Below are 24,176 nucleotides of genomic sequence, written 5' to 3'. Positions count from 1 at the left end.
GGAGTGAACAGAGTCTCCCAGGTTGCTTTTGTTGCCCTAGCATGAGAGCATGTCCTGAGTGGCTTGGTCTGTCATGGCCTTCTGTTCCTTCTCTGCTGCAGGTGGTGATGGGCATCTTTCTTCCCAGGAATGCTTCAGCTACAAAATATGGTTTGTCTACTATGAGGAGAAGTAGTTATTTTTTCTAGACAGATATTTTTCCTAATTAAATACTGACTAAATGTGTGTGGGAAGTACTTACAACCTGTGTTTTTATCACCAGTGTAATTCTTTAAATAATACCCTGCTCTATTTTTTTCCAGGGGTGAGCCCCTCCAGACTACGAATAGGCGATCAAGAGTTTGATTCATTGCCTGCTTTACTGGAATTCTACAAAATACACTATTTGGACACTACAACGTTGATAGAACCAGTTTCCAGATCCAGGCAGGGTAGTGGAGTGATTCTCAGGCAGGAGGAGGCAGAGTATGTGCGAGCCCTCTTTGACTTTAATGGGAATGATGAAGAAGATCTTCCCTTTAAGAAAGGAGACATCCTGAGAATCCGGGATAAGCCTGAAGAGCAGTGGTGGAATGCAGAGGACAGCGAAGGCAAGAGGGGGATGATTCCAGTCCCTTACGTGGAGAAGTATAGACCTGCCTCCGCCTCAGTATCGGCTCTGATTGGAGGTAACCAGGAGGGTTCCCACCCACAGCCACTGGGTGGGCCGGAGCCTGGGCCCTATGCCCAACCCAGCGTCAACACTCCGCTCCCTAACCTCCAGAATGGGCCCATTTATGCCAGGGTAATCCAGAAGCGAGTCCCTAATGCCTACGACAAGACAGCCTTGGCTTTGGAGGTACATAATGTGCAAAATATAGAAAGAAGAGATCTGCTACAGGGTCTCCCTTTCAGACCTCTTAGAACTTTGTAGGAATGCTGAATACAAGCACCAGCGTTGTGATATAGATGTTGAGCCATTAAGTACTGATTTTGGCATTTAAAGTTGGGTTTTCTTTTTTATGGAAAACCTGTTTTGGAATGAGTAAGCTTAAAACTGTATAGCTAAATGTTCTGATTGATCTACTAAACATACTTCTGACTACTTTAATAACACCACCTGAATTCACAGAAATTAACCTAAAATATTTTTTCTTGTCTACATTCTAATCTGTTTCTTTCCATTTATCATTGTCTGAAATAAGGTGAGCTCACACAGATTTGAGTATAATAAGTGGTTCCTATCGCTCATTAAGTTTCCCACAAAAAATGTTTTTACTGTCAGGGCATCGGGTTCCTTATCATTGACTGATTGTATTCAAGTAAGAATTCAGGAGGAAAAGCAAAGCATAATACAGATGTAAAGAGATACATTTCTAAAATTAGTAATTCTAATTACTAATTTTAGAGCAGCGGGTTTATTTGGTCTTTGTTGTTTAATGCATTTTGGTAAGAAAGCCAGTTCCTTTTGAGGAGTACATTACTGCCTTTTACTGATAAATAGTTATCCTTAGTAGCCTGTTTTCTCTGGCCAGTCACTGCATTGTGTTTATTTCTTTATTTTTCTCTTTAGCACTCATGGCTTGCTCTTTTCCCTCCCGTCTCCCTGCTCCTCTTCTCCCTCTCCCCCTTTCTGAGTTATGCAGAGTTAGTAGTTCAGCATAAAAGCTTCTACAGAGGTAGCATGCCATCCCATCTTTCAGAGCCTGCTGATACTGTAACTGGAATGTAAGCAAGCAGCTTTCTGAGCACAGGCTAAAGTTCCATGTGCACAGATTAGCTGAGAAGAGGCAAACGTGTATTCTTGTAAACTGAACTCTTCTCTGAGTTTCGTTTTCTTTGGTCATGTTCATACACTGAGAAGGAAGAGCTGCCCCCTAAGTGTGAGTGCTAGCCCACAGAATAAGCTAGAATTTATTTGAACCAGTCTCTGATATTACTGCGTTTGAAATTTTTCTTTTACGTTCTGGGTAATGGACGAAAAGAAGGGTGAGTTGTCTTACAGGTTTGACTGGAAAAGGTGCGTTTTTTTTTTTAAGATTTTATTTATTTTTAGAGAGAGAGGAAGGGAGGGAGAAAGAGAGAGAGACAAATACCAATGTGCAGTTGCTTCTCACACATTGATGGCCCACAACCCAGGCATGTTCCCTGGCAGGTAACCAAACTGGTGACCCTTTGGTTCTCAGGCTGGCACTCAATCCATTGAGCCACACCAGCCAGGGCAGAAATGTGCGTGCTTGAAATGTATTCTTTGAGATCATGTTTGACTTAAAAGTTCATGTCCTCGCTTTGAAGAAAAATGGAATGTTGATTGTCTAGAGTTGGCCACTTTTTCCCATTAGAGTTCGGTGGATTAAAAAAAACAAGTTTCTAGCCTCATGTCTTTATTTAAGTTCAGATAATGGCAACATCCAACATGGTGCTGTGAACATGACAGATGTGACTCTAGACATTCATTGCAGACCTTGTTAGCACTGGGTTGGAGTGTGAAAATAGCATCACTGAACAAGGCAGCTAACACCAGGAAAGAATAGAGATCACGTTGGTTTTGCTTCCATTTGCATTTTTCTTTCTGAAAGAGAGTTGTTTTTAATGATGCCTCCCTTGATTAGAGGCTTTAGTACTCCAAAGTGGTTGAGCTGCTCTCTGCTGTGAAATATAAGCCTTGTGAATAAAGAATAGCAGAAAATTAGTTTATGGTTTCAGTAAGTTTTCTTTTTGGGTTGGCTATTGGTTTAGAGCCATATATGTTGATTGCTAAAGATAGCCTCTTTCAAGTTAGAACAAATATCCAAGTAATAGTTTTAAAACCTTTTATGTGATTGAAAACATGGTGTTAGTTTACCATCATAGAATTCTATAGCTGAAAAGGACCCTAAGCTATCCTTATTCATTATATGGGAAAAACCTGATGTCTAGACAGATTGAATGGATTGTTCCGACTAGCTGGAGATGGGGATGATGAACCCAGGTCTACATTGGAGCCTTTTCTACCATACCCAGATTTAGTCCGCGACTATTTATTTATATATTTTATCTATCTATCTATCTATCTATCTATCTATCTTTAGAGGGAAAGGAGAGAAGGAGAGAAACATCAATGTATGGTTGCCTTTCGTGCGTCCCCTGCTGGGAACTGGCCTGCAACCCAGGCATGTGCCCTGACTGGGAATCAAACCGCGATCCTCTGGTTCGAAGGCCTATGCTCAATCCACTGAGCTATATCAGCCAGGGCTTATTTATTTACTTTTTAAAAAGACTGTATATATGTATGTATTTTTTTAAGATTTTATTTATTTATCTTTAGAGGGGAAGGGAAAGAGAGAGGGAGAGAAATATCAATGTATGGTTGCCTCCGCTGGAAAGTGTTCCCCGCCGGAAACTGGCCTGCAACCCAGGCATGTGCCCTGACTGGGAATCAAACCAGCAACTCCTTGGTTCTCAGGCCAGCACTCAGTCCACTGAGCCACACCAGCCAGGGCTACTTTTGTTTTATAACAGTGCTGCTGCACTCCTCAGTGCAGGTTTTATGTGGGTTCACTGACAGCATGTCCTCAGTTGTACTGTCTGTGCAGAGAAGCACAGTTCTCCTTGCCCGTTCCTGGCTTTTCATAGGAGTTATGCCTAGTCCCTATTGAGGTGAGGCTCGAAGGAAGATTAGGAGACTGGCTTTCTGACCTTTCAATTTTGGTATAAAAGAAAAAAGACAACAAAAAACATTTATTGTTATGTTTGACTTACTATAAATCCAGACTTGCAGACCAGCTAGGTACATTTTAGTGGAGTTTTACATGTAACTTGAAACATTTTTCAGTTATAGTTGACATTTAGTATACACTTAACTTAAAATTGATTCATTAGAATTATTGCATTTTATGTATGTATGTATTTTTCTGGAAGGGTTCTTTTTTTTTCTTTCCTTTAAAAAAAGAAATTATAGCCCTGGCCACTGTGGCTTAGTTGGTTGAGCATCCTCCCGCAAAGCCAAAGGTTATTGGTTTGATTTACCAGTCAGGGCACGTGCCTGGGTTGTAGGGCTTGGTCTCCTATTGGGGTGCGAGCAAGAGGCAACTGATTGATGTGTCTCTCACACATCGATGTTTAGCGCTCTCTTCCTCCCCCTCTCTCTAAAATAAATAAAATATTTAAAAAGTTATAGTTGAAGTACAATAGAGTCATTATATTTTAGAATTGGGCAAGACTTTAGAGATAATCAGTGTTCTGAGAGTTCCCAGGAGGTGCCTAGTGAGAGGGAGAAGACGAGGATGCAAGGCTCTGAGTTCCTTCTCTTGCTTAACTAAAGTAACTTAAAATTTTTTTTAATTTATTGATTTTAGTGAGAGAGAGATAGAACTATCAAGTTTTTGTTGTTGTTCCACTTACACATTTATTGGTTGATTCTTATATGTGCCTTGACCCGGGATTGAACCTGCAAACTTCATGTATGCGGATGACACTCTAGTGAACTGAGCTATCAGCCAGGGAAGTAACTTTGTTTTTAACTGTGTTATATGCTAGGGTCTCTCTAAGATGTTTTTTAAAATATTTTAATCATTTTTTTAGAGAGAAGGGAAGAGAGGGAGAGAAACGTCAATTGGTTGCCTCTCGCTTTCCCCTTGCCAGGGACCTGCCTTGCAGTTCAGGCATGTGCCCTGACTGGGAATCCAACTGGTGACCTTTTGTTTTGCAGGTCAGAGCCCAACAGACAGCCCTATCGGTTAGGGCTAAGATTTTTGCATGTACATATGTATGTATTTATTTTGAAGAAAGGATTTTTGTATTATCAAACAATAAAGTAAAAACATAGATTCAGCCCTGGCTGGTGTCACTCAATGGGTTGAGGGCCAGCCTGAGAACTGAAAGGTCTCTAGTTCGATTCCCAGGCAGGGCACATGCCTGGGTTGTGGGTCAGGTCCTTTGTTGGTAGTATGCTAGAGGCAACCAACTCATGTTTCTCTAGCAAATTGATGTTTCTCTCCTTGTTTCTCCCTCCCTTCCCCTCTCTCTAAAAATGAATAAAATCTTAAGAACAGCCCTGGCTGATGTGGCTCAGTGGATTGAGTGCGGGCCTGCGAAACACACGATCGCGGTTCGATTCCCGGTCGGGGCGCATGCCTGGGTTGCAGGCCGGTTCCTGGCAGGGGACTCATGAGAAGCAACCATACATTGATGTTTCTCTCCTTCTCTCCTTCCCTTTCTTTCTAAAGATAAATAAATAAAAATCTTAAAAGTCTTAAGAACAAAAATGAAAAACACAGTACTGAAAGAACCACCTGCCCTCACAGGTGGATATTTCTTGCAGGTATATTTGCTGTGCCCAGAGTCTCCCACTGGAATATAAATTATTAGATAGTTCCCCTTTCCCACCCACCAGATTTCTTTAGTAGGAATGAATACTCTGGAAAGAAGGGGATAATTCTAGTTAACAACCAAAGCAGGAGTATTCTGCCTATTACAGTTCTGTGGGTCAGCCACTCATATTCTGGGGAATATAACTGAATGAGACAGATACTGTCTGTTTTATCCTGGAGCTCCTGGTTAAGACAAGATTTTAATCAAATGAAGATATGCTGAGTGTTTCGAAGAAATGCTAGAAGTAACACCAGAGTTATATAGAGTCACCTTTCATTCTTATGATCTTAGATTTTTGTTTCATGGCTTCCTTAGAAGCTGGAATAGTGATGAATCTTATCTTGTAAATTGCAGGTGTTAAAATTTGCTTTATGCCTCTGTAGCCTGTCTAAAAAAATCACGATATATTTAAGTACAGTCATTAATTGTAACTTCCATTCTCTGATTCAACCTGGCATTTTTTCTTTGATAGATGATAAAACTTCAGAGTAACCAAGGAGATTCTCTGGCGTTCTTAGGCTTTGACCTGTTCTTCAGGGCGCAGATCAGGGAAGTTGTAAAGTGCTTTGGGTCCCTGGTTATATGTAGCGGTGATTATATCAACTCCACATCTACCCACATGGAACTCTGTGAAACATAAGTTGTTAAGACCTTTTAACCTATATATGGAAAATAGGAGTGAAGACCCCCAATTCCTCTTTGTTAACAGAAAAAAAAATAAGTTTGGAAGTTAAAAGAACATGAGTGGCATATCCTTGCTGTGTCCACTTTGTCTTTCTGGTATTGTGGGTCTAGATTTCTGTATTGCTCATTGACACAGGTGTCTACTGTCCCTCATCCTTCCATCCTGTTTGGACATCTTCATTTGAAAACATAGAATGTCAGTGGGAAGAGATTTTGGAAACAACTAATCCAGCTTCTCAGACATTGCAGGCAGGCCGCCTGGTATTCTCATAGGTGATTTTTAAACATTTGTTGGAATATCTCCACTTTGGGGGAACTCACTATCAACCGCAAAAGTGTAGTCCAGAGGTTTCAAACTTTCTTGGTTCAAAGCACCCATTATATTTCAGTACTGTTTCACAGTGCCCCAAGCCAGAAGAAATATGTAACAGTTCCATTTATTAAGTAGGTAGGTTCAAACAGCAGAAATATTTACACTTTCATTTGAAAAATAAACATAATTGAAAGGAAAAGTATTTTAATTTTAATCTTAAGTAGCTCTAGTTCCTTAACGAATGAGATGTACACCTGTTAAAACTTTCTAGCAATACCACTCATGAACACTTCAGTCCATCTCTGAGGCAAGTGAATCATTAAGAAACCGAACAGTTTCTTAAACCTTGGGATCATATTGAATACTACCACTTTCATTTTCATTTTTTAAAATTTTATTTTTTAAAGATTTTATTTATCTTTAGAAGAGAAGAGAAGGAGAGAGGGAGAGAAATATCAATGTATGATTGCTTCTCAAGCTGCCCCTGCTGGGAACTGACCTGCAACCCAGTCATGTGCCCTGACTGGGAATTGAACCGCGATCTTTTGGTTCACAGGCCCGAGCTCAATCCACTGAGCTACATTAGCCAGGGCTAGAAAATTCTTTATGTTTAGCTAAAATGTACCGATTATATGTGGTTGGTCACCTCCCTGCTTCTCAGCAAGGTGATCGGGAACTTGGTTTTAAACAGTGTCAGTTATTGAACTCAGTAGGACTTTTCTGACTTGGACTAAAACCAGTGTGAGATGTATCTTCAAGGATTTGGTGAGTTGTTTTTTGTTTGTTTGTTTGTTTTAGAGTGGGGGAGGGAGGGAGAGAGAAATATCAATGTGTGGTTGCCTCTCCAGCACCACTCCCCACCCCCACCGTCCCCCAATGGGGATCTGGCCTGCAACCCAGGTATGTGCCGTAGACTAGGAATCGAACCAGCAACCCTTTGGTTCAGAGGCCGGTACTGAATCCTCTGAGCCAGGGCTATTTTTTCTTTTCACTTTGCAACCTGACACTTAAATCTCAAAGACCTGAAACTTTCTAGCAATACCACTCATGAACACTTCAGTCCATCTCTGAGGCAAGTGAATCATTATGGCTAAATTGCCCGTACTTGTTTCCCTTGATGTGAAAGACTGTAGATGGGCCCTAAATATTACCTGTTTCTTAGATCAGGGGTCTGCAAGCTTTTCAGTAAAGGCTGTACAGTCTCTGTCACAGCCACTAATCTCTACTATTGTAGCAAGAGAGCAGCCGTAGACAAAACAAATGAGCCTGCTGTGTTCCAATAAACTATTCACAAAAACAGGCAGTTAGCTGGATTTGGCTCTTGGGATGTAGTTTGCTGACATCTAGCTTAGGTGGTTGTAGTTTTCTAAATTTTTTTTCTCATTCAACCAAGTCTTAAATATTTACCAATTATGTACTTGCTATGTTTGAAGACAAGGCCCCTGTATTCCATCTTTTTACTTGCTTCTCCATGGCTTTACTTACGTGAATGTGTGTGTGTTTCCTGCCTGGAGACCACTGGGATCCTGCAGCAAGCCTGGATCAAAGGAATGCTGGCAATTGTTGAGGTCTTTCCTGTTGGGCAATAGAGACAGAAACTAGAAAAGCAGTCAGTCCCCTTAGGTTACATGAGCAAAGGCTGTCACACAGTTCTCTGATGTCTTCTGTTTAGTGAATACCAGATACTAATGGTATTTAGGTTCCAGTTTCTCATTATCAGTAGAACTCTTTGATGAAGATCGATTGGGTAATCTTTTGCTTCTGGACTAATTGTAGATTTGACTACATCTGTACCAGCTGGTTTACCTCAGGAACTACAGGGAGCTAGTGACGAAACCTGTGTTCATCCAGGGGACTGGGAGTGAAGAAACAAGTTACCCATATTCAAGTGAGGGCTCAGCCCTCTTTGCAGGTCACACCAGGATTTACTTGCAGACTTGCTCCTGAGGATGTGGTGTTAGTATCAAGAGGCTGACGAACTGACTGGACACTAACACAGTACCTCAGTGGTGAAAGGATCATCACCGTCCCTCCTTTACAAGGTGGTAGTGAGTCTGCCTCATACAAAGAAAGGTTAGCTGCCGTATGGTGATCCCAGTCCTTTGTAAGGTCTTTCTTTTTTTTTTTTTAAATATTGTAACTTGCATTCTTTTTTTTTATTTTTATTTACTTATCTTCAGAGGGGAAAGGAAGGAGAGAGGAAGGAAACATCAATGTATGGTTGCTTCTTGTGCATCCCCTGCAGGGAACTGGCCCCTGCCGGAAACTGGCCTGCAACCCAAGCATGTGCCCTGACTGGGAATCGAACCGCGATCGCCTGGTTCGCAGGTCCGTGCTCAATCCACTGAGCTACACCAGCCAGGGCTGTAAGGTCTTTCTTGTTCATTGGTATGCAGACTAGGATTTTTTTTTCCCTCTCTAGAACTTGAATTTTTAAACCAGTAGTGTTAAAATTAAGGTTGTTCCCGCACTAGATGATTAGTATGTGCATTACTTTGTATCTTAAGATTGTAACATATCTGGGGCCAAGTATTCAGTTTTGCTTTCTTTATCTTTGATATAGTATACCAAACTGCCAGTTATGTATCCTCCTCATCCTCCCTAGTCTGGCCTTGGGGAATCCTGCTTTGTAAGTTGTTGCCTAACAAAAGGAAGAGTATGCATTTAGAAATGTGTTATGAACTGCACTTCGTATAGCACCATTTTCTCTTTCTTTTTTTCAAACTAAGAAAGTTTATTTAGAAGGTCACAGAGGTGGAAGAAGTGATCTGTAGAAGGAATGGGCTCAGGGCCCTGGCTGGTGTGCCTCAGTGTATTGAGTGCTGGTCTCTTGAACCAAAAGATGGGTTTGACTCTGGGTCCTCAGTTGGTCCTCAGTTTGGCCATGTCCTCAGTTAGGGCATGTGAGAAGCAACTGATCAGTGTTTCTCTTGCATCTTGATGTTTCTCTCCCTTTCTTTCTCCATCTCTTCCCCTCCCTCTGAAAAGAAATAATTTTCAAAATTCTTTTTTTTTAAGATTTTATTTATTTATCTTTAGAGGGGAAGGGAAGGAGAGAGGGAGAGAATATCAATGTATGGTTGCCTCTCGTGGGTCCCCTGCTGGGAACTGACCTGCAACCCACGCATGTGTGCTGACTGGGAATCGAACAGCGATCCTCTGGTTCGCAGGCCTGCACTCAAGCCACTGAGCTATAGCAGCCAGGTCATTTTAAAAATTATTCTAAAATAATTTAAATTATTTTAAATAAATTTAAATAATTTTTAAAATTTCTTTTTTAAAAATGGGTTCAGAAAACAAGTTACAGAGGCAAAAAAAAAGTTTAGCACCATTTTCTTAGACTGCCCTGTCCCCTCCTATACTCCTCCCCACCCCCAACCTCCCAGCCCCCCAGGCTTGACAACCACCCTTTCTTCCAAATTGTTGAAGCACTAGCGCCTCATGTGGTCTCTAAGGGCACCCATGTTGCCTTTGGAGCTTTTTTTTTTTTTTTTAATCCTCACCCAAGGATATCTTGATTGATTTTAGGAGAGGAGAGAGAGAGAGAGAAACGTAGACTGGTTTTCTCCCGTACTTGCCCCAGCTGGGGTGAACCCACAGTCTAGGTATGTGCCCTGACCAGGGATCAAACCCACAGTCAAACCTTTTGGGTTACAGAACTACTCTCCAACTAACTGAGCTACCTGGGTAGGGCCTGGTTTTTTGTTTGTTTGTTTTTTTGTTTTGTTTTGGGTTTTTTTTTTAGATTTTATTTATTTATCTTTAGAGGGGAAGGGAAGGAGAGAGGGAGAGAAATATCAATGTATGGTTGCCTCTCGTGCGTCCCCTGCTGGGAACTGGCCTGCAACCCAGGCATGTGCCCTGACTGGAAATTGAAACACAATCGTGTGGTTCGCAGGCCCGTGCTCAATCCACTGAGCTACACTGGCGAGGGCTTGCTTTTTTTTTTTTTTTAATTTTAGAGTAACATTGATGTGTTACTTTCCTCTTATTTATACATTCATTGGTTGAGTTTTGCATGTACCCTGACTGGGAATTGAACTGAAACCTTGGCGTATTGGGACAGTGCTCTAACCAGCTGAGCTACCTGGCCAAGGCCAGGGGCTTGTCTGTTTTTGACCTCAGGAGTCCCCAATGTGCTTTGAATATTCAGGAATAAGACCTCTTGGGTACAAATGGTTAATTTTAATAAGGTCTTCCTTGAAGTATTTGTACCTTGAGGCCACTTTGGGCAGGTTTATTAGCCCAGTTGACTGCTTACAACTTTTTTCTTTATCCACTTAAAATCAGAATTGTTTTGTCCATGGCATAGCCTTTCTTTCACTCCTGACGTTTCAGCTTCTCTACCAGGAACCTAAAAGATTTTGAATTCCAAGGGGGTGGAAATGGGAGGGAGGTGGGGAACACTGGGGGGGTGGTGGGCTGGGATGGGAGTAAAATACAGAAAACTGTACTTGAACAACAAGTAAATACATTTTAAAAAAAGATTTTGAATTCCAGAATATGGAATGGTTTTCCTGACCCTTCCTCTAGAGGGTAAAATCAGGAGAGTATGCATGTATATCAGAGATGGTTCTAATGTTGTCCAGAGGTCTGATTTGTACATAATTCTCCTCGCCAAGAAACATCTAGCCTTGTGGGTGCTCCAGCTATTTCTCCCTGTGAACTTTGGAAGAAAAGAAAGGTCCGAGGGCAGACCAGCAGGTTCTGCCCACTTGTGGACCAGCCAAGTGCGTCTGTGGTGCTGACAGGAGCTGGGCTGATCCTTGGTGCATCCTGCCTTTTGTTTACAGCTCTGTGGGATGCAGTGTGACAGGGCACTTCAAATGGGAGTGTTTAGTTAGTTATGGAAATGTTATTGTTGTTCAATTACAGTTGTCCCCATTTTCTCCCCTTTACTCGCTGCTGCTATGCGACACTTTGAATTTTTAAAAATAAAGACTGTGGAACACCGAGAGAAAAGAGGTGTCAAAACCTAGATTTTGGTAACAAGTAGAATGGTGGGCTTATTAAGGATGTATCCTGAAGAACCATCTTCTACAAAACACCTGGAAAAGCTGGATAAAATGTAACAGACATTCTCTTCTTGACATCTTTTTTGTAGATTTGAAATCATTTGGTAAAATGTACTAATTATAAATACAGCTCTCAGTTCACATGCATATTCACCTATGTGATAACCACCTAGATGAAAATATAGAACATTTCCAGCACTCCAGAACGTTCCCTCGTGTCCTTTGTGTATGTTTGTAACATCAATAAAATGATGGATTCAGAGACTATAGCTGTTAGGGATATTAGCTGGGATGTCATCAAACCAGCCTCTTGAAAGAGATCGGCCCCTTTGTCCCCATCTGGAGAACCTGAGTGGCTATTTAGATTTTTGACGTGAGCATACACATCCCCTCAGATATTTTTGTTAAGTGAGGGACTTACGTTTTTCTAGATCCAGTTACCAGAATAGTGCTTAGTATGACATGGCTATTTTGACATACAGTATAAATAAATGTTTTAAATGGGGGGAGGAAGTGCTACACTTGATATAATTGACCTGAGCGGAGGAAGAAGCTAGCATCTCTAGTGATTTTAGTAATGTCCTGTGCGTGTGCGTGTGTGTGTGTGTGTGTGTGTGTGAAAAGTGAGGAGTCAGGTAGCTGACAGGATGGGCGCGAGTAAAATTCACTAAGGAACTGTCAGGTGTTACAGAGCTGATGCTGTGCCTAGCTTCTTACAACAGTATAAGAGGGTTTTTTGGTTTTTTTTACAGGGGAGGAATGAGGGAGAAAGACAGAAACATCAATGTGTGGTTGCCGCTTGTGCGCCTCCTACTGGGCACCAGACCTGCAACCCAGGCATGTGCCCTGACTGGGAATCAAACTGGTGATCCTCTGGTTCACAGGCTGCCACTCATACCACTAAGTGACACCAGCCTGGGCAGCAACACTGTAAGAGTTTTTAAAAGAAAAACAAGTGAGATAAAGTCAGAACTAGGGTTGGGAATAAAGGAAGACATTTTTCAGATTGATTTTACTAGTAAGGAAATTTTCACTTGATGTCCTGGTCTTCCTCTCCCCAAAGACTATATAAAAATCTTTACTTGTCAGAGTTGGTCTGCTCACATGTCAGGAACTTTGAATTAGAAGATTGCTGGGAATAAACAGAACCCTGGGGCAGGCAGCCTGTACGGATCAGATCTGTTTGGCAGGATGTCCATGCGGTATCATTCTTCCCCTTTCTCCCTGTACTCCGTCAGCCTTACTAATCTTTACAGTATCAGCAGGCTGAGCTGCTGCTTTTTCTAACTACGCTTTGTCTCTAATATTCCCTGGTCTGTTTCCTTTTCTCAACATCCTGTCCCCCCCCCCAACACACACAACCACTTTAGGCCTCTGTCTTTCAGGTAGTTCTTTAGGAAATTACAGGCAGGACAGTAGGGAAGCTGTTGTCTCTGTGAATGAGATCAGACTGGTTCTAGAGAAGGCCCTGGACCTAGACCTGAGTTGGCTTTGGTCAGTAGTTGGCAGTTGGCCTGCAGACATTCTTAGGGACCCTGTAGGGCCCTGGCAGCATAATCTGAAAGTTCCTGGTATATTAAAAAGAATATAAATTTTCTTTGGAGCTAGATACTCCTGGACTCAAATCCCAGCCCTGCCACTGGCTGTGTGACCTCAGGTGTATCATTTAATTTGGGGGATCTTAGTTTTCTCACTTGTAAGATGAAAACAATTTCTGTCTTATAGGGTTATTACAATGACTAGAAAATTTATTGAGCCGTGGCTGGTGTAGCTCAGTGGATTGAGCACGGGCTGTGAACCAAAGGGTCGCTGGTTCGATTCCCAGTCAGGGCATATGCCTGGGTTGCAGGCCAGGTCCCCAGTGGGGGCCATATGAGAGGCAACCACACATTGATGTTTCTCTAACTCTCTTTTTTAAGATTTTATTTATTTATCTTTGGAGGGGAAGGGAAGGAGAGAAGGAGAGAAATATCAATATATCAATGTATGGTTGCCTGTCATGAGTCCCCTGCTGGGAACTGGCCTGCAACCCAGGCATGTGCCCTGACTGGGAATCGAACCGCGATTGTATGGTTCGCAGGCCCGCGCTCAATCCACTGAGCTACACCAGCCAGGGGCAAATAAATAAAATCTTAAAGAAAGAAAAGAATTTATTGAAAATACCCTCTACAGTACTTTATGAAAGTTCAGTAAATACTAGTTGTTTAATAAAACCAAATGAACAATTACACTTAAACCACTCGTATGCTCAGTACTCAAATGTTGATGATTAAAAGAAAGCTGTGAGATATCCAGGGACATCTGGGGCCTTATCTCCAAATATTAAACGAAATACTGTTTAATATTTTTTAAACATTTTATTTATTTTATGTATTTATCCTAGCCTGAGGACATGCCTGTTGACTTTTTTATTGTTTGGTTTTAGAGTGAGGGGGAGGGAGAGACCTTAATCAGTTGCTTTCTCACATGTGCCCAGGCTAGGGACCCAACCCATAACCCAGGATGTACCCTGATTGGGAACTGAACTGACAACCTTTCAGTCTATGGGATGATGCTCCAACGGAATGAGCCACACCAGCCAGGCAGTATTGTTTAATATTTTGCCACAGTGTGAATCCATTTATCAGACTGACCTTATCATTTTTAAATTTTTTCATCTTATTTATTTATTTTTAAAGATTTTATTTATTTACTTTGAGAGAGGGGGAAGGGAGGGAGAAAGAGAGGGAAACATTACTGTATAGTTCCTTCTCACTTGCCCTCTACTGGGAACCTGTCCCACAACCCAGGCATGTGCCTTGACTGGGAATTGAACCTGTAATCCTTTGGTTCACAGGCTGGCACTCAATCCACCGAGCCACACTAGCCAGGGTTATTTTTTTGTTAAGATTTTATTTATTTACTTTTAGAGAGAGGGAAATAAAGGGAGAAAGAAAGGGAGAGAAACAGCAGTGTGCAAGAGGTCCATGCATTGGTTACCTCTCTTACGCTCCCAACCAGGGACTTGCCATGCAACTCAGTCAGGTGCCCTGACCATGAATTGAACCAGAAATTTTTGTTTTGCAGGCTGGCACTCAGTCCACTGAGCCACAGTAGCCAGGGCTCAAATCTTTATATTTGCTATTGTAACACGAAACTTTTTGTAATAATAAAAACATGATGTGGCCCTTATTCATGAACATGTACCAAGTAGCATTGAGGGAGCAATAGTCTGTCAGTGCATGGTAGGGTGTGGGGCAGGGGGCAGCTTTTCAGGGAGCCAGGGATATTTGGAATTTTTGCCTATACTTGCCCAAATGGGGGAAAGCCTTACCTTGGTAGGAAGGTGGTGGAAACACTTCATTTTCTGGGTCCAAGTGAAGTATTCTTCCTATGATTGCCTTCTGCTCTACAAGTAGTGATAGGCCAGGATATGTGTGAGAGTGGGTGGGAGATTGTGCCGCTTCTTACATAGGGAGTTGGGGGTGGGGGGCGGTGGTGAATAGACGTCTTTCCTTAGGGTATGAAGGAAAGGAACAGTAGCTTACTCTAGTTGGGCTTGCTCATCAAAAGACACTTGAGACTTCAAAAAAGTATCATTTCTCTAGGATCCTTTCTATTTTCTATATTTTGTGTGTTTTTCTGCACTGCTAAAATCACTTCTTTCTGCCTGCATTAACCACAAGTAATCATTCTGGTGGCTGGGGCTTGGGAGGCAGCAAGCAGCCGTTTCTGTATTGTCAGACCTAGAGCAATCATGTGGGCAGGGTATGCCTAATCAGAAATGGAGTTTGTCTGCTTTCATTCATAACTGGAAATAAAGTGCTCTCCTTATTCTCCTCCTGCAGGTCGGTGAACTGGTAAAGGTTACGAAGATTAATGTCAGTGGTCAGTGGGAAGGGGAGTGTAATGGCAAACGAGGTCACTTCCCATTCACACATGTCCGTCTGCTGGATCAACAGAATCCTGATGAGGACTTCAGCTGAGTATAGCTCAACAAACAGTTTTGCTGACAGATGGGAACAATCTTTTTTTTTCTCTTCAGTTGCCATCTATACAATTTTCTTACAGATGTCCAAACAGTCTAGTTTATATAAATGTTCTGTTACCTGTGATTATTTTTAGACTGAACTACTACATCACTAGTCCCATTTACCACATTCGGGGTACAAAACTGGAGGGCTTGTGTGTTAACTTTTGAATTGGAAATTTTAGGTGGTAGCTGCCATGCCTGAGGATATTAGAGGGCGTAGGTTTCTTGCCTCCTTTCTCTCAGGCAGTGCGAGTCAACCTGTGGAAAACTGATGGACGGAAGAGAAGTGTTGCCCACCGCTTACCCTGATTTATCCAGTGGCATTGTTTTCGTTCTGAAACCATCCTATCAAATGGCAATAGACTGTTCCCTTTCACCCCGTGAAGTAATCATGTACCATGTGAATAGTACCCAGTGGGATTGCTTTTTCGTTTATTGAACATGACCATTGTATGACTCACTCTGACAGTTCAAATCCTGAGATTTCTGAGGACACTACTAGAGGCATTTGTCTTCCTTTCTAGTCAATGCTTCATACTTTTTCTTGGGATTCTTTGAACCCTTGTCATCCTTTTCCGAAGATAGGTTAGTTCTCAAAAAAAAGTGGAATTTTCATTCCAGATGATAAGCAGGATGTGCGGAGCACTTTATTCAGTGCAGAGCTTTAAGCCAGTGTTGGATTCACTGGGTGGACAGCCAAACTCACAGCTCTCTGCCTTCCCTCAGGGGTCCCAGTAGGTTCACAGTGCCACCGCGGCTCGCCAGACTCCTGACTGATGGGATGCAGCGGGGCCGCTCGTTTCTCCCGAGTGCCAGTGTCCTGTTAGGGGGTCCTTTGGAATTCTTCTACTTGGAGTGGAAGGACCAATCACTTAGAATGTTCCATAGAAGGTTGTGGGGCCAAATTCTGCCCTTTGCTTTATGTGCAACTTGTGTAAAAGTCAAGTTAAAATTACATGAGTTTTGGGATAGGGTTAGCACTTTGAAAAATGTTTGAATCAATCATGAATTACTTAGGTATTATTCATTTCACATTGCCAGAATAGTGCTTAAAGTACATTACATTATAAACTGCCTTCATTTTTGGCTCTTTTTCTTTATCTTCAAGTTTAGTTTACAAATCCTTTTACGTATGGAATGGTTTTTATAGGGTCAGGTGCTCCAAAGAATAGACTTCTGAGACCAAAAATGATCTAGGCTATATAGACTACAACATGAAATTTTCAAGGCTAGTTTCTAGTCTAGAAAGGCACTAACTGGTCTATGGTGTGGTGAGACCGATAGAAATACATTACATTTTGCTTAGGGCTTCATTTTAGAAAAGAAACGTACCTTTTGAAATCTTATGCATAGGTAATGGTTAATTTGCCTTCTTCAATGTACACCGAATCGGCCTCCCAGTGACCAGCACAAGGCCTGGCATAGTTGGTGTGCAGATGTTCCTGTGAGTGCATGAGAGGTGTGCAGAAGCTCATTGTCCGGCACAGGGAAGCCAGCTGGCACAGGACTACATACATTACCACAGATAAACTGATGAGTTGACGCTAATTTAATATATTTTTACCTCACACTAAGGTAATGCTTGATAAAGATATTAATACTCAACTTTTTAAAATGTTAGCACAATGCTATGCACATAGTGGGTGCTCAACGTTGAGTGAACAAATTTGCAATACAAGACTTAATTCCATCTGACAGCTTTGTTAAGTTTTCATTTACAGCTTACATACTGTAAAATCCAAATGCACAATAAATCTTGTTTTGCTAAAAGTATGACAGCTAAAATATTTGTAGAAAAACCTTGTCACAGCTGATTTGAATGTTTGTATTTTCTTTTACCTTTGACATTATGATATTGGCTTATAATGTCTCTTTTCATATTATGTAATATTAGTATAACATGCAATTCTACCTAAATCATAAGAATTTCTCAGTGATGGGTTGTCTGAAGCCATTATATGAACTGTCAGGTTGGATTGGGCTGGATGTAGACCTTAAGAAATCAAAGGAGTTAAAAGTATCTCCCAAAAAGAAATACTAGAATCCTATTCAAGTGCATATATACATCGTTACAGAGCAGAGTAAACTGAAATTGGCTGCTATATTTTATATAATCATTTCTGCAAAAGCCCAGTTTTTGGATACTAATATTTGACATGGTTAATTCTTATTAATTTGTTGGAATTGTTTATTGTTAATAATGCAAATAGATAATTTTTAATTATCCTTAAGTAACATTTCACTATTAATGGTTTGAAATGGGTGATGAACAAATTTGAAATAAATACGAACATGTGCCATTGTATTATAACACTATACACTTTCTTGACAGTTAAATTTTGAAAAATGTTTTTTTTGTAGCATGTATTGTATATGTTTATAGTATATGTAGTAAATAAAAATATGGCCAAATGTTTGGCTTGGTGATCTTTTGAAGGAAGTAATCTTTGAATATTTTTCACAAAAGAGCTAAGTCTATTATGCTTAGGGAATTATGGTTAATAATGGTTGTGTGCACGGAGATTATAGCCATATGATGGTAGTTACACATACTCTGTGGGTACTCGCTGAAACTGGGATCGATCACTGGTGATGGTTAAAGGGTCTCCAGAATTCATGAAATACTGACTTGAAGGGAATGTAAGAATGACTATATAATTGGAAATCTGGAATGACATGAATTGAGAACATCAAACATCTAGAAATGGTTATATGTGGGTGTAAAGAGAACGGGTGTGGCAGGGGGCTTTGTAAAGCAAATGAGAAGTTTGGATGTTGTACAGTAGGGTTTTAGATGTTAGTATAGGCATCCAGATAGCTCCTTTTTTTAAGGAGCACATTTTCATGGTAGGTAACTATATAGACACATACCCAGTGTGTGAATATATATACTTAAAATTGGCATTCCACAGAAGTTTTATGTTGTGTGGGTGCTGAAGTTATGAAAAGGACAGTCTTTACCAGTCACTTACGCTGTGTTCTACCTTGGACCCAAAACATACCTCCTTACTGCCATAGACAGCACAGGGTCCACCCAGAGTTAAATAAAGGAACCTGCTCAAGAGGGATTCAACTTTGGCATTCACACGCTTAACTGTAAGGTGATGAAAGTGTTACGACTTTCTGTCAAAAAATAAATTGCCAAAATAATGTTTTTTTAAAAAAAATATGTTGAGTATTGGGTGCCTTTACATAGCCTGGAGTACTCATACCAGTTTTTATTGTTGTGACCCTGATCTTCACATTAAGTTCTATTCATCTTACAGATAAGAAGAGAGAAGAGGCCCCTCCATAAAAGAAAATGTGAAAATAGTTCTAATTTTGGCAGGAGGGGGGTAAGAGTTTGGAGCTCTGCTGCCACAGACACCTAAAGAAAAAGAGGTGGGGGAAATAAGGTGGGAGGCAAAAAAAAAGCTAGTCATCAAGCCCTGGCCGGTGTGGCTCAGTGGACTGAGTGTTGGCCTGTGAACCAAAATGTTGCTTCCCAGTCAGGGCACTTGCCTGGGTTTCTGGCCAGGTCCCCAGTTGAGGCATGTGAGATGTGATCTCTGACGCATTGATGTTTGTCTTCCTCCCTCTTTCTCCCTTCCTCCTCCTCTCTCCCTCTCTATAATAATAAGTGAATACGTCTTTAAAAAACAAGTCATCAAGAAGTGAGGTTCAACCCTGGCTAGTGGAGCTCAGTGGTTTGAGCACAGACCTATGAATCGAATGTTTGCTGGTTCAATTCCTAGTCAGGGCACATGCCTGGATTGTGGGCCAGGTCCCCAGCACGGGGCGCATGAGAGGCAACCAAACATTGATGTTTCCCTCCCCTCCCTTCTCTGACAATAAATAAAATCTTAAAGAAATGAGGTTCATGCCCTGTTCAGGTGGCTCATTTAATTATAGTGTCATCTGTACACCAAAAGGTTGAAGGGTTAATCCTTGGTCAGAGCACTTACGGGAGGCAGCTAATTGAGGTTTCTCTTTCCCTCTTTCCACCCTCCCACCCCCTTCCTCTAAAAATAAATAAATCCTTGGATGAGGATTTTTAATTTAAAAGATGTGAGGTTGAAAGAGCAGTGTTTGAGGATCCTTGCAAGAGTGTCCAACCTGTCGCATCCAGTCCAGGATGGCTATGAATGTGGCCCAACAAAATTGTAAAATGCGTGGCCCAAGAGAACTGGTGGGGTGCAGAGATGCCAAAAGGTTGGACACCCCTGCTAAGGATACAGAATGAAAGCAAGCAGAAATAAATGAGCTGTCAGTCTTGCTTTTGGTTAAGGGGATGCCTCCAATATTTCTGTGGTTGGCCTGATTTGCCTAGATTTTTAGACCTGCGTTGAGTCCTAGGCAAGTGAGCTTTCAAATTGACTAAATGTTCAAAGGTGATCTGGCTTGGCAGGACCTTTCCTGTCTTTGCATTTCAAATGGGGAAGATTATGGACAACATTTTAGCTTTCTGGGAACGGGAAGGAATGATCAGATGTGGAGGTTCGCTTGTTCAAAGCCTCCGTCTGTTCCCTTTAGAACTTCACGGCATTTCTAGCCTCATTTCAAGCTGGTGGGCTTCTCCGAGGTTCTGAGTACCAGCAAGGCAGCTAGGAAAGTGGAACACTGAGGTGAGGCTATAGACAGGTTCATCCTTTTTCCTTATGTCGGGAAAGTCTGTTCTGAGAGTGACGGTGGGTGTGGTACTGTGTAGGAGTGCAATGCATTGCTTGTTAGGTACATCTGGGCTTACCCCAGCACTTCGTGTAGTCGCTCTGCCATTCGTGCAGGTTCCAGTGCTGGCTCAGTGCTACCTCGCTCGGCTCTTAGGCTTCCAGCCTGACTTTGAGTTCCCATCAGCCCTTTATTGCTGGGGGTTCTAACGGCGGTTTGGCTGCCTTGCTGGTGGTGCCACAGTGTCCAAAGGCTGCCAACAATAGGTAATAGTAATCCTAACCTCATTCATCATCGTTTTGTAATTTCTTTTTGAGAACGTCATATGAACTCAAGGGTGCCTACTGCCACAGAACAGAGGTACTCTTTCATCCATTATCACCAAGAGGGGCTTGACTGTATTTTCTTGGCTATCTGGGTGCTTCGGTGACTAGAATTTGATCGGATTACGGTAGTTCAAAGTGGTAGCTCCTGTGGAATAGACTGCGCCCTCGTGGGTCTTACACTCTAGAAATAACCACACCCATAACTACCATAGGTGCCCCTGGTGGTTTTCTAAAAGTGTTCTGGTCAAGGTCACCAGACTCAAAGCTCAGTGAGCAGACCACACTTTTTGTGAGTAACCAGTAGAAAAAGCACCCACTTCCTCTGTGCTGGGCTCACATCTTGAAATTTACAGACAACGGTGTGGTTTAAGTCACAGCCCCTCTTGCCACCTCCATCCAGTGTCCCTGATCAGTGCGGGACTTCCTGGCACTCAGTAAACATTGGCTTTGATTATTCTGCTTAATGTTCAAGTTGGCAGCCCATTTACAGACATCCCTGTCCACAGCCAGTTCATCACTGAGTCCCTTCAGCTCTGCCTCCCAAATACTGTCACACGTCTGTAGACACTTCCATCTCCAGCTCCTGAGTAGCCATCGTCCTTCCTGCGGACCACCCCAGCAGCCTTCCTAGTTATTCACTTCCCCAGTCTGTCTCATGGAGCAACCAGAGTGATCTTCCCTCGAGGTAAACTTGGTCATGGAACTCCCTGGCTTAAAAAGCTTTCTGATGATCTCTCTATCCCAGTCTGCATTCCATAAGTCGGCTGCACTCTGTGATGACCTTTTCTTCAGTCTCACCTGCACCTCTGTGCTTCTGGCAGGCTTTCCTTCCAGCTCCTCTAGGAAACTTCCTTGCTCTCCCACCTCCCTCCCGAAACTGTTACTTACCAATTTAAATGTCCATTCCTGACCTGGCTGCTGTAGCTCAGTGGATTGAGCGTGGGCCTGCAAACCAAAGGGTCGGGGTTCCGTTCCCAGTCAGGGCACATGCCTGGGTTGCAGGCCAGGCCCCCAGCAGGGGGTGCACAAAAGGCAAAACCACATATTGATAGTTCTCTCCCTTTCCCTTTCCCCTCTAAAGATAAAGTCTTTAAAGAAATGTCCATATCTCAGAGATGACTTCCTTGAACCCCCAAATCCCATTTATAATCATCAAATCATTCACCTAGATACCACTCCTCTCAGATCGCAGTTACGTATTTCTCTGATGATTATGTATTTCTCTGAAGATTTCATTCCATCTCAGGCTATAAAGCAGCCCTAGCAGGACAGGAGCTGCATCTCATTTGCTCAGTGCATCTCCAGAGCCCACACAGGACCTGCTGAAGCAGACATTGCCTGCTTGTCAAATCAATATTTTCCTCAGCCGGGTTGAGTCCTGGGGAATAGGGATCGAGCTGGTTACCTCTCAGCCGCTCCCTCACCCTGTGCCCTGAGTCCCTGGTCCTGTGTGTGTTCAAAGAATGTAGGTTCACTTTTAGTATCAGAGTAAAAGCCATTTAGGAAGGTCCTTCCATGGCTGAAATATGGAATGCTTGTCAAAGCCCAGCCTCAAAAGTTTGGGTGCTTCCCTGTGGCGATGTCCCTTTTTCTTTTCACAGGAGGCGTGGCAGCTGGACCACTTAAGAGTGGAGCTATACTCAAACAATGAATATTATTCACTTGTATCTTATTTTTAATTTCTAGCTTTAGCCATACTTTCAAACAGTCTGAATCCTGTAACCTAAAATGTCAGATGTAATGAAAGTAGCTGAATATATCCTAAACACTATTCAAAGGAATCACTCATCCTGTCATTATTTAGATCTTTCAGAATATATAGACCTCAGAGGCAGCAACTGAAGAAGGCAACCAGCAGGAGCAGGGTCCTTATGAATTCTCTCTGTGCATTATGGCGAAGGGGCATGACCCCGTGCCGGTCAATGTCGAGGTAGGCTAGAAGTGGAGCGAATTGGCCTGAGTCTTGGATCCAAATCCTTTTAGGAGTCTTGTGATGTACCATGTTTTGCCATGCATAATGTGTACTTTTTTGCCCAAACTTTTGAGGAAAAAATAAGGATGCACATTATACATTGGGTATACCAATTTCATAATCCCAGGTATAATACACCAAAACGTGGGTGCACATTATATATGGCGAAATATGGTGACAAGAAAAAGGAGAAAGCCAGATCCCATTCCTCAAAAAAGAATGTAACAAGAGGAAGTGGTTTATTTAAATTCTTTGGCCACATCTTTTCTCCCACTAGAATCAAGTTCTTCCCCTATTTTTACTTTTTCTTTTGAACAAAAAATTGCCCTAGTTTCTCATTTCTCATTTGTTGGGCATGCCTGTGGGATTGGGTTTATGTCTGGACCAGCTAGTGCCTTCTTGTTCCTCAGCAAGCTCTGCCATATGATCAAGGGCAGTATTTTTTGTTGTCATGGCAACAGACGTTTACATAAGCAAAAACTCTGGGGGAAACATTTGTTTTGGAATGATTTGTGGTAAATTTTATCATAATGGAAAACTACAACACCAACTCAGTGGGCTAGCAGCTAGAATTTGGAAACACAGAATGGACTTTTCCTATTCCCTTTAATGAGAGCTATTTGAGAGGTGACACCTTTGACTATCAAACTGCAATACCTAGAAAAAATTAGTGTGATGATCTTAATTCTGTTCTTAATCACATTTTCTGTAGCAGTGGGGATGTGGTGTGTATGTGCATACTCGTGCCAGTTCTTTTAAAGCAAAGGTTATTGATCCAGAATCTTTTGACCCACATGAGACCCACAGAGAGCCCTCATAAAGGGTGTGGCAGGAACTGCTCACTCAAATTCTCCTTGTCTTCTTTCTGCACACACTGCTCGACTACATTTCCCAGGCTCCCCTGCCATTGCATACCACTCTGTGACTGAGTTCAGCCTATGGGCTGTGCAGAAATGTCTGCACCACATTCAGGCCTGGCCTGTAGAAACCTCCCACACGTGCTCCTCCTTGCTCTTCCTTCCCATCAGGCCAGAATGCAGAGGACACCCCAGACAGGGCCTTCATCCCCCAGAGCCCTAAATGACTGCATACTGCATGGAGAAGGACCTCCCCAGCTTAGTGACTGGTTTAGTTAGCAAAAAAAAGAAACTTCTGTTCAACCACTGTATGTTTTAAGGTCTAATAGTTCCAGCGGTTAGCATGCTCTTGACTTACCATCTATACAATGGAACTGAGTTGGAGAGGGGAGAGGTTAACTAACTGGCAGGTTATGACCACACGATGCCATAACTTTGTAGAAATCAGTAAGCTGCTTTGGGCACCTCAGATAAACATTTTTCTTAAGTATAAGCGTGTCCCATGTAGTGCCCGACATTGGAATTTAACTGGGCATTTTCTGTAATTTTCATTGGCTAAATCGGGCAACTTTATCCCTGGCCGGCTCTTGGAGAAGCGCTGCCACGGGGCTGCTGCTCCCTCCTCCAGGGGAACCAAATCCCTCAGGAAGCACCAACGATGCATGCTGGGACAAGCAGCTCATTCCACAGCTCACGCGCCTGTCATCTTTGGTGACTGGCCCAAGGGAAGCCCCCCCCTAGTCACCTCTCATTTTGTTCCTGGCATCCTCAAGCTGTTCTGAGTCTTCCCTTCCCTGACCACACATACCCCCATTTGGGGACTTGACTCTGTCTTTGAAGCTCATGCTGTCCATCTGGCCATGCTCCCTGCCCTCTTTACTGCTGTCACCCACTCTTCCTCGCATTTTTTAAAGATTTTGACATCTGGTTCACAGTGTTTCTTCATCCCAGCATCTGCTATCATCTGGGGTGGCCCGTTCATCAGCTTGGCCTCTCATTTCTTTGAGCATCTTAGATCC

At 42.4% G+C, this 24,176-nt stretch overlaps 1 protein-coding gene across 3 annotated transcripts in view; it reads left to right on the top strand.

Annotated features, from left to right (window-relative positions):
- CRK (CRK proto-oncogene, adaptor protein) overlaps nucleotides 1–17,788 on the top strand; it is a 30,938-nt gene extending 13,150 nt beyond the window's left edge. The window contains exons 2-3 of one of the 3 annotated variants that reach the window (XM_037069744.1): nucleotides 303–838; nucleotides 15,171–17,788. In XM_037069744.1, coding sequence (XP_036925639.1) covers nucleotides 303–838; nucleotides 15,171–15,308 — 674 coding nt within the window. In that variant the 3' untranslated portion in view covers nucleotides 15,309–17,788. Of the gene's footprint in view, nucleotides 1–302; nucleotides 839–10,950; nucleotides 11,157–15,170 lie in introns of those variants that run through there. The other 2 variants (XM_037069746.1, XM_037069745.1) reach the window with 2 other exon arrangements.
- The last annotated feature ends 6,388 nt before the right edge of the window (nucleotides 17,789–24,176 follow it).

Source organism: Sturnira hondurensis, unplaced genomic scaffold (assembly GCF_014824575.4).
Source record: "Sturnira hondurensis isolate 20B ecotype Veracruz unplaced genomic scaffold, ASM1482457v3 Scaffold0018728, whole genome shotgun sequence".
NCBI classification, from domain to species: domain Eukaryota; kingdom Metazoa; phylum Chordata; class Mammalia; order Chiroptera; family Phyllostomidae; genus Sturnira; species Sturnira hondurensis.
The sequence above is the reverse complement of the archived record's forward strand: the minus strand, read 5'-3'. Positions and strand labels throughout refer to the sequence as shown.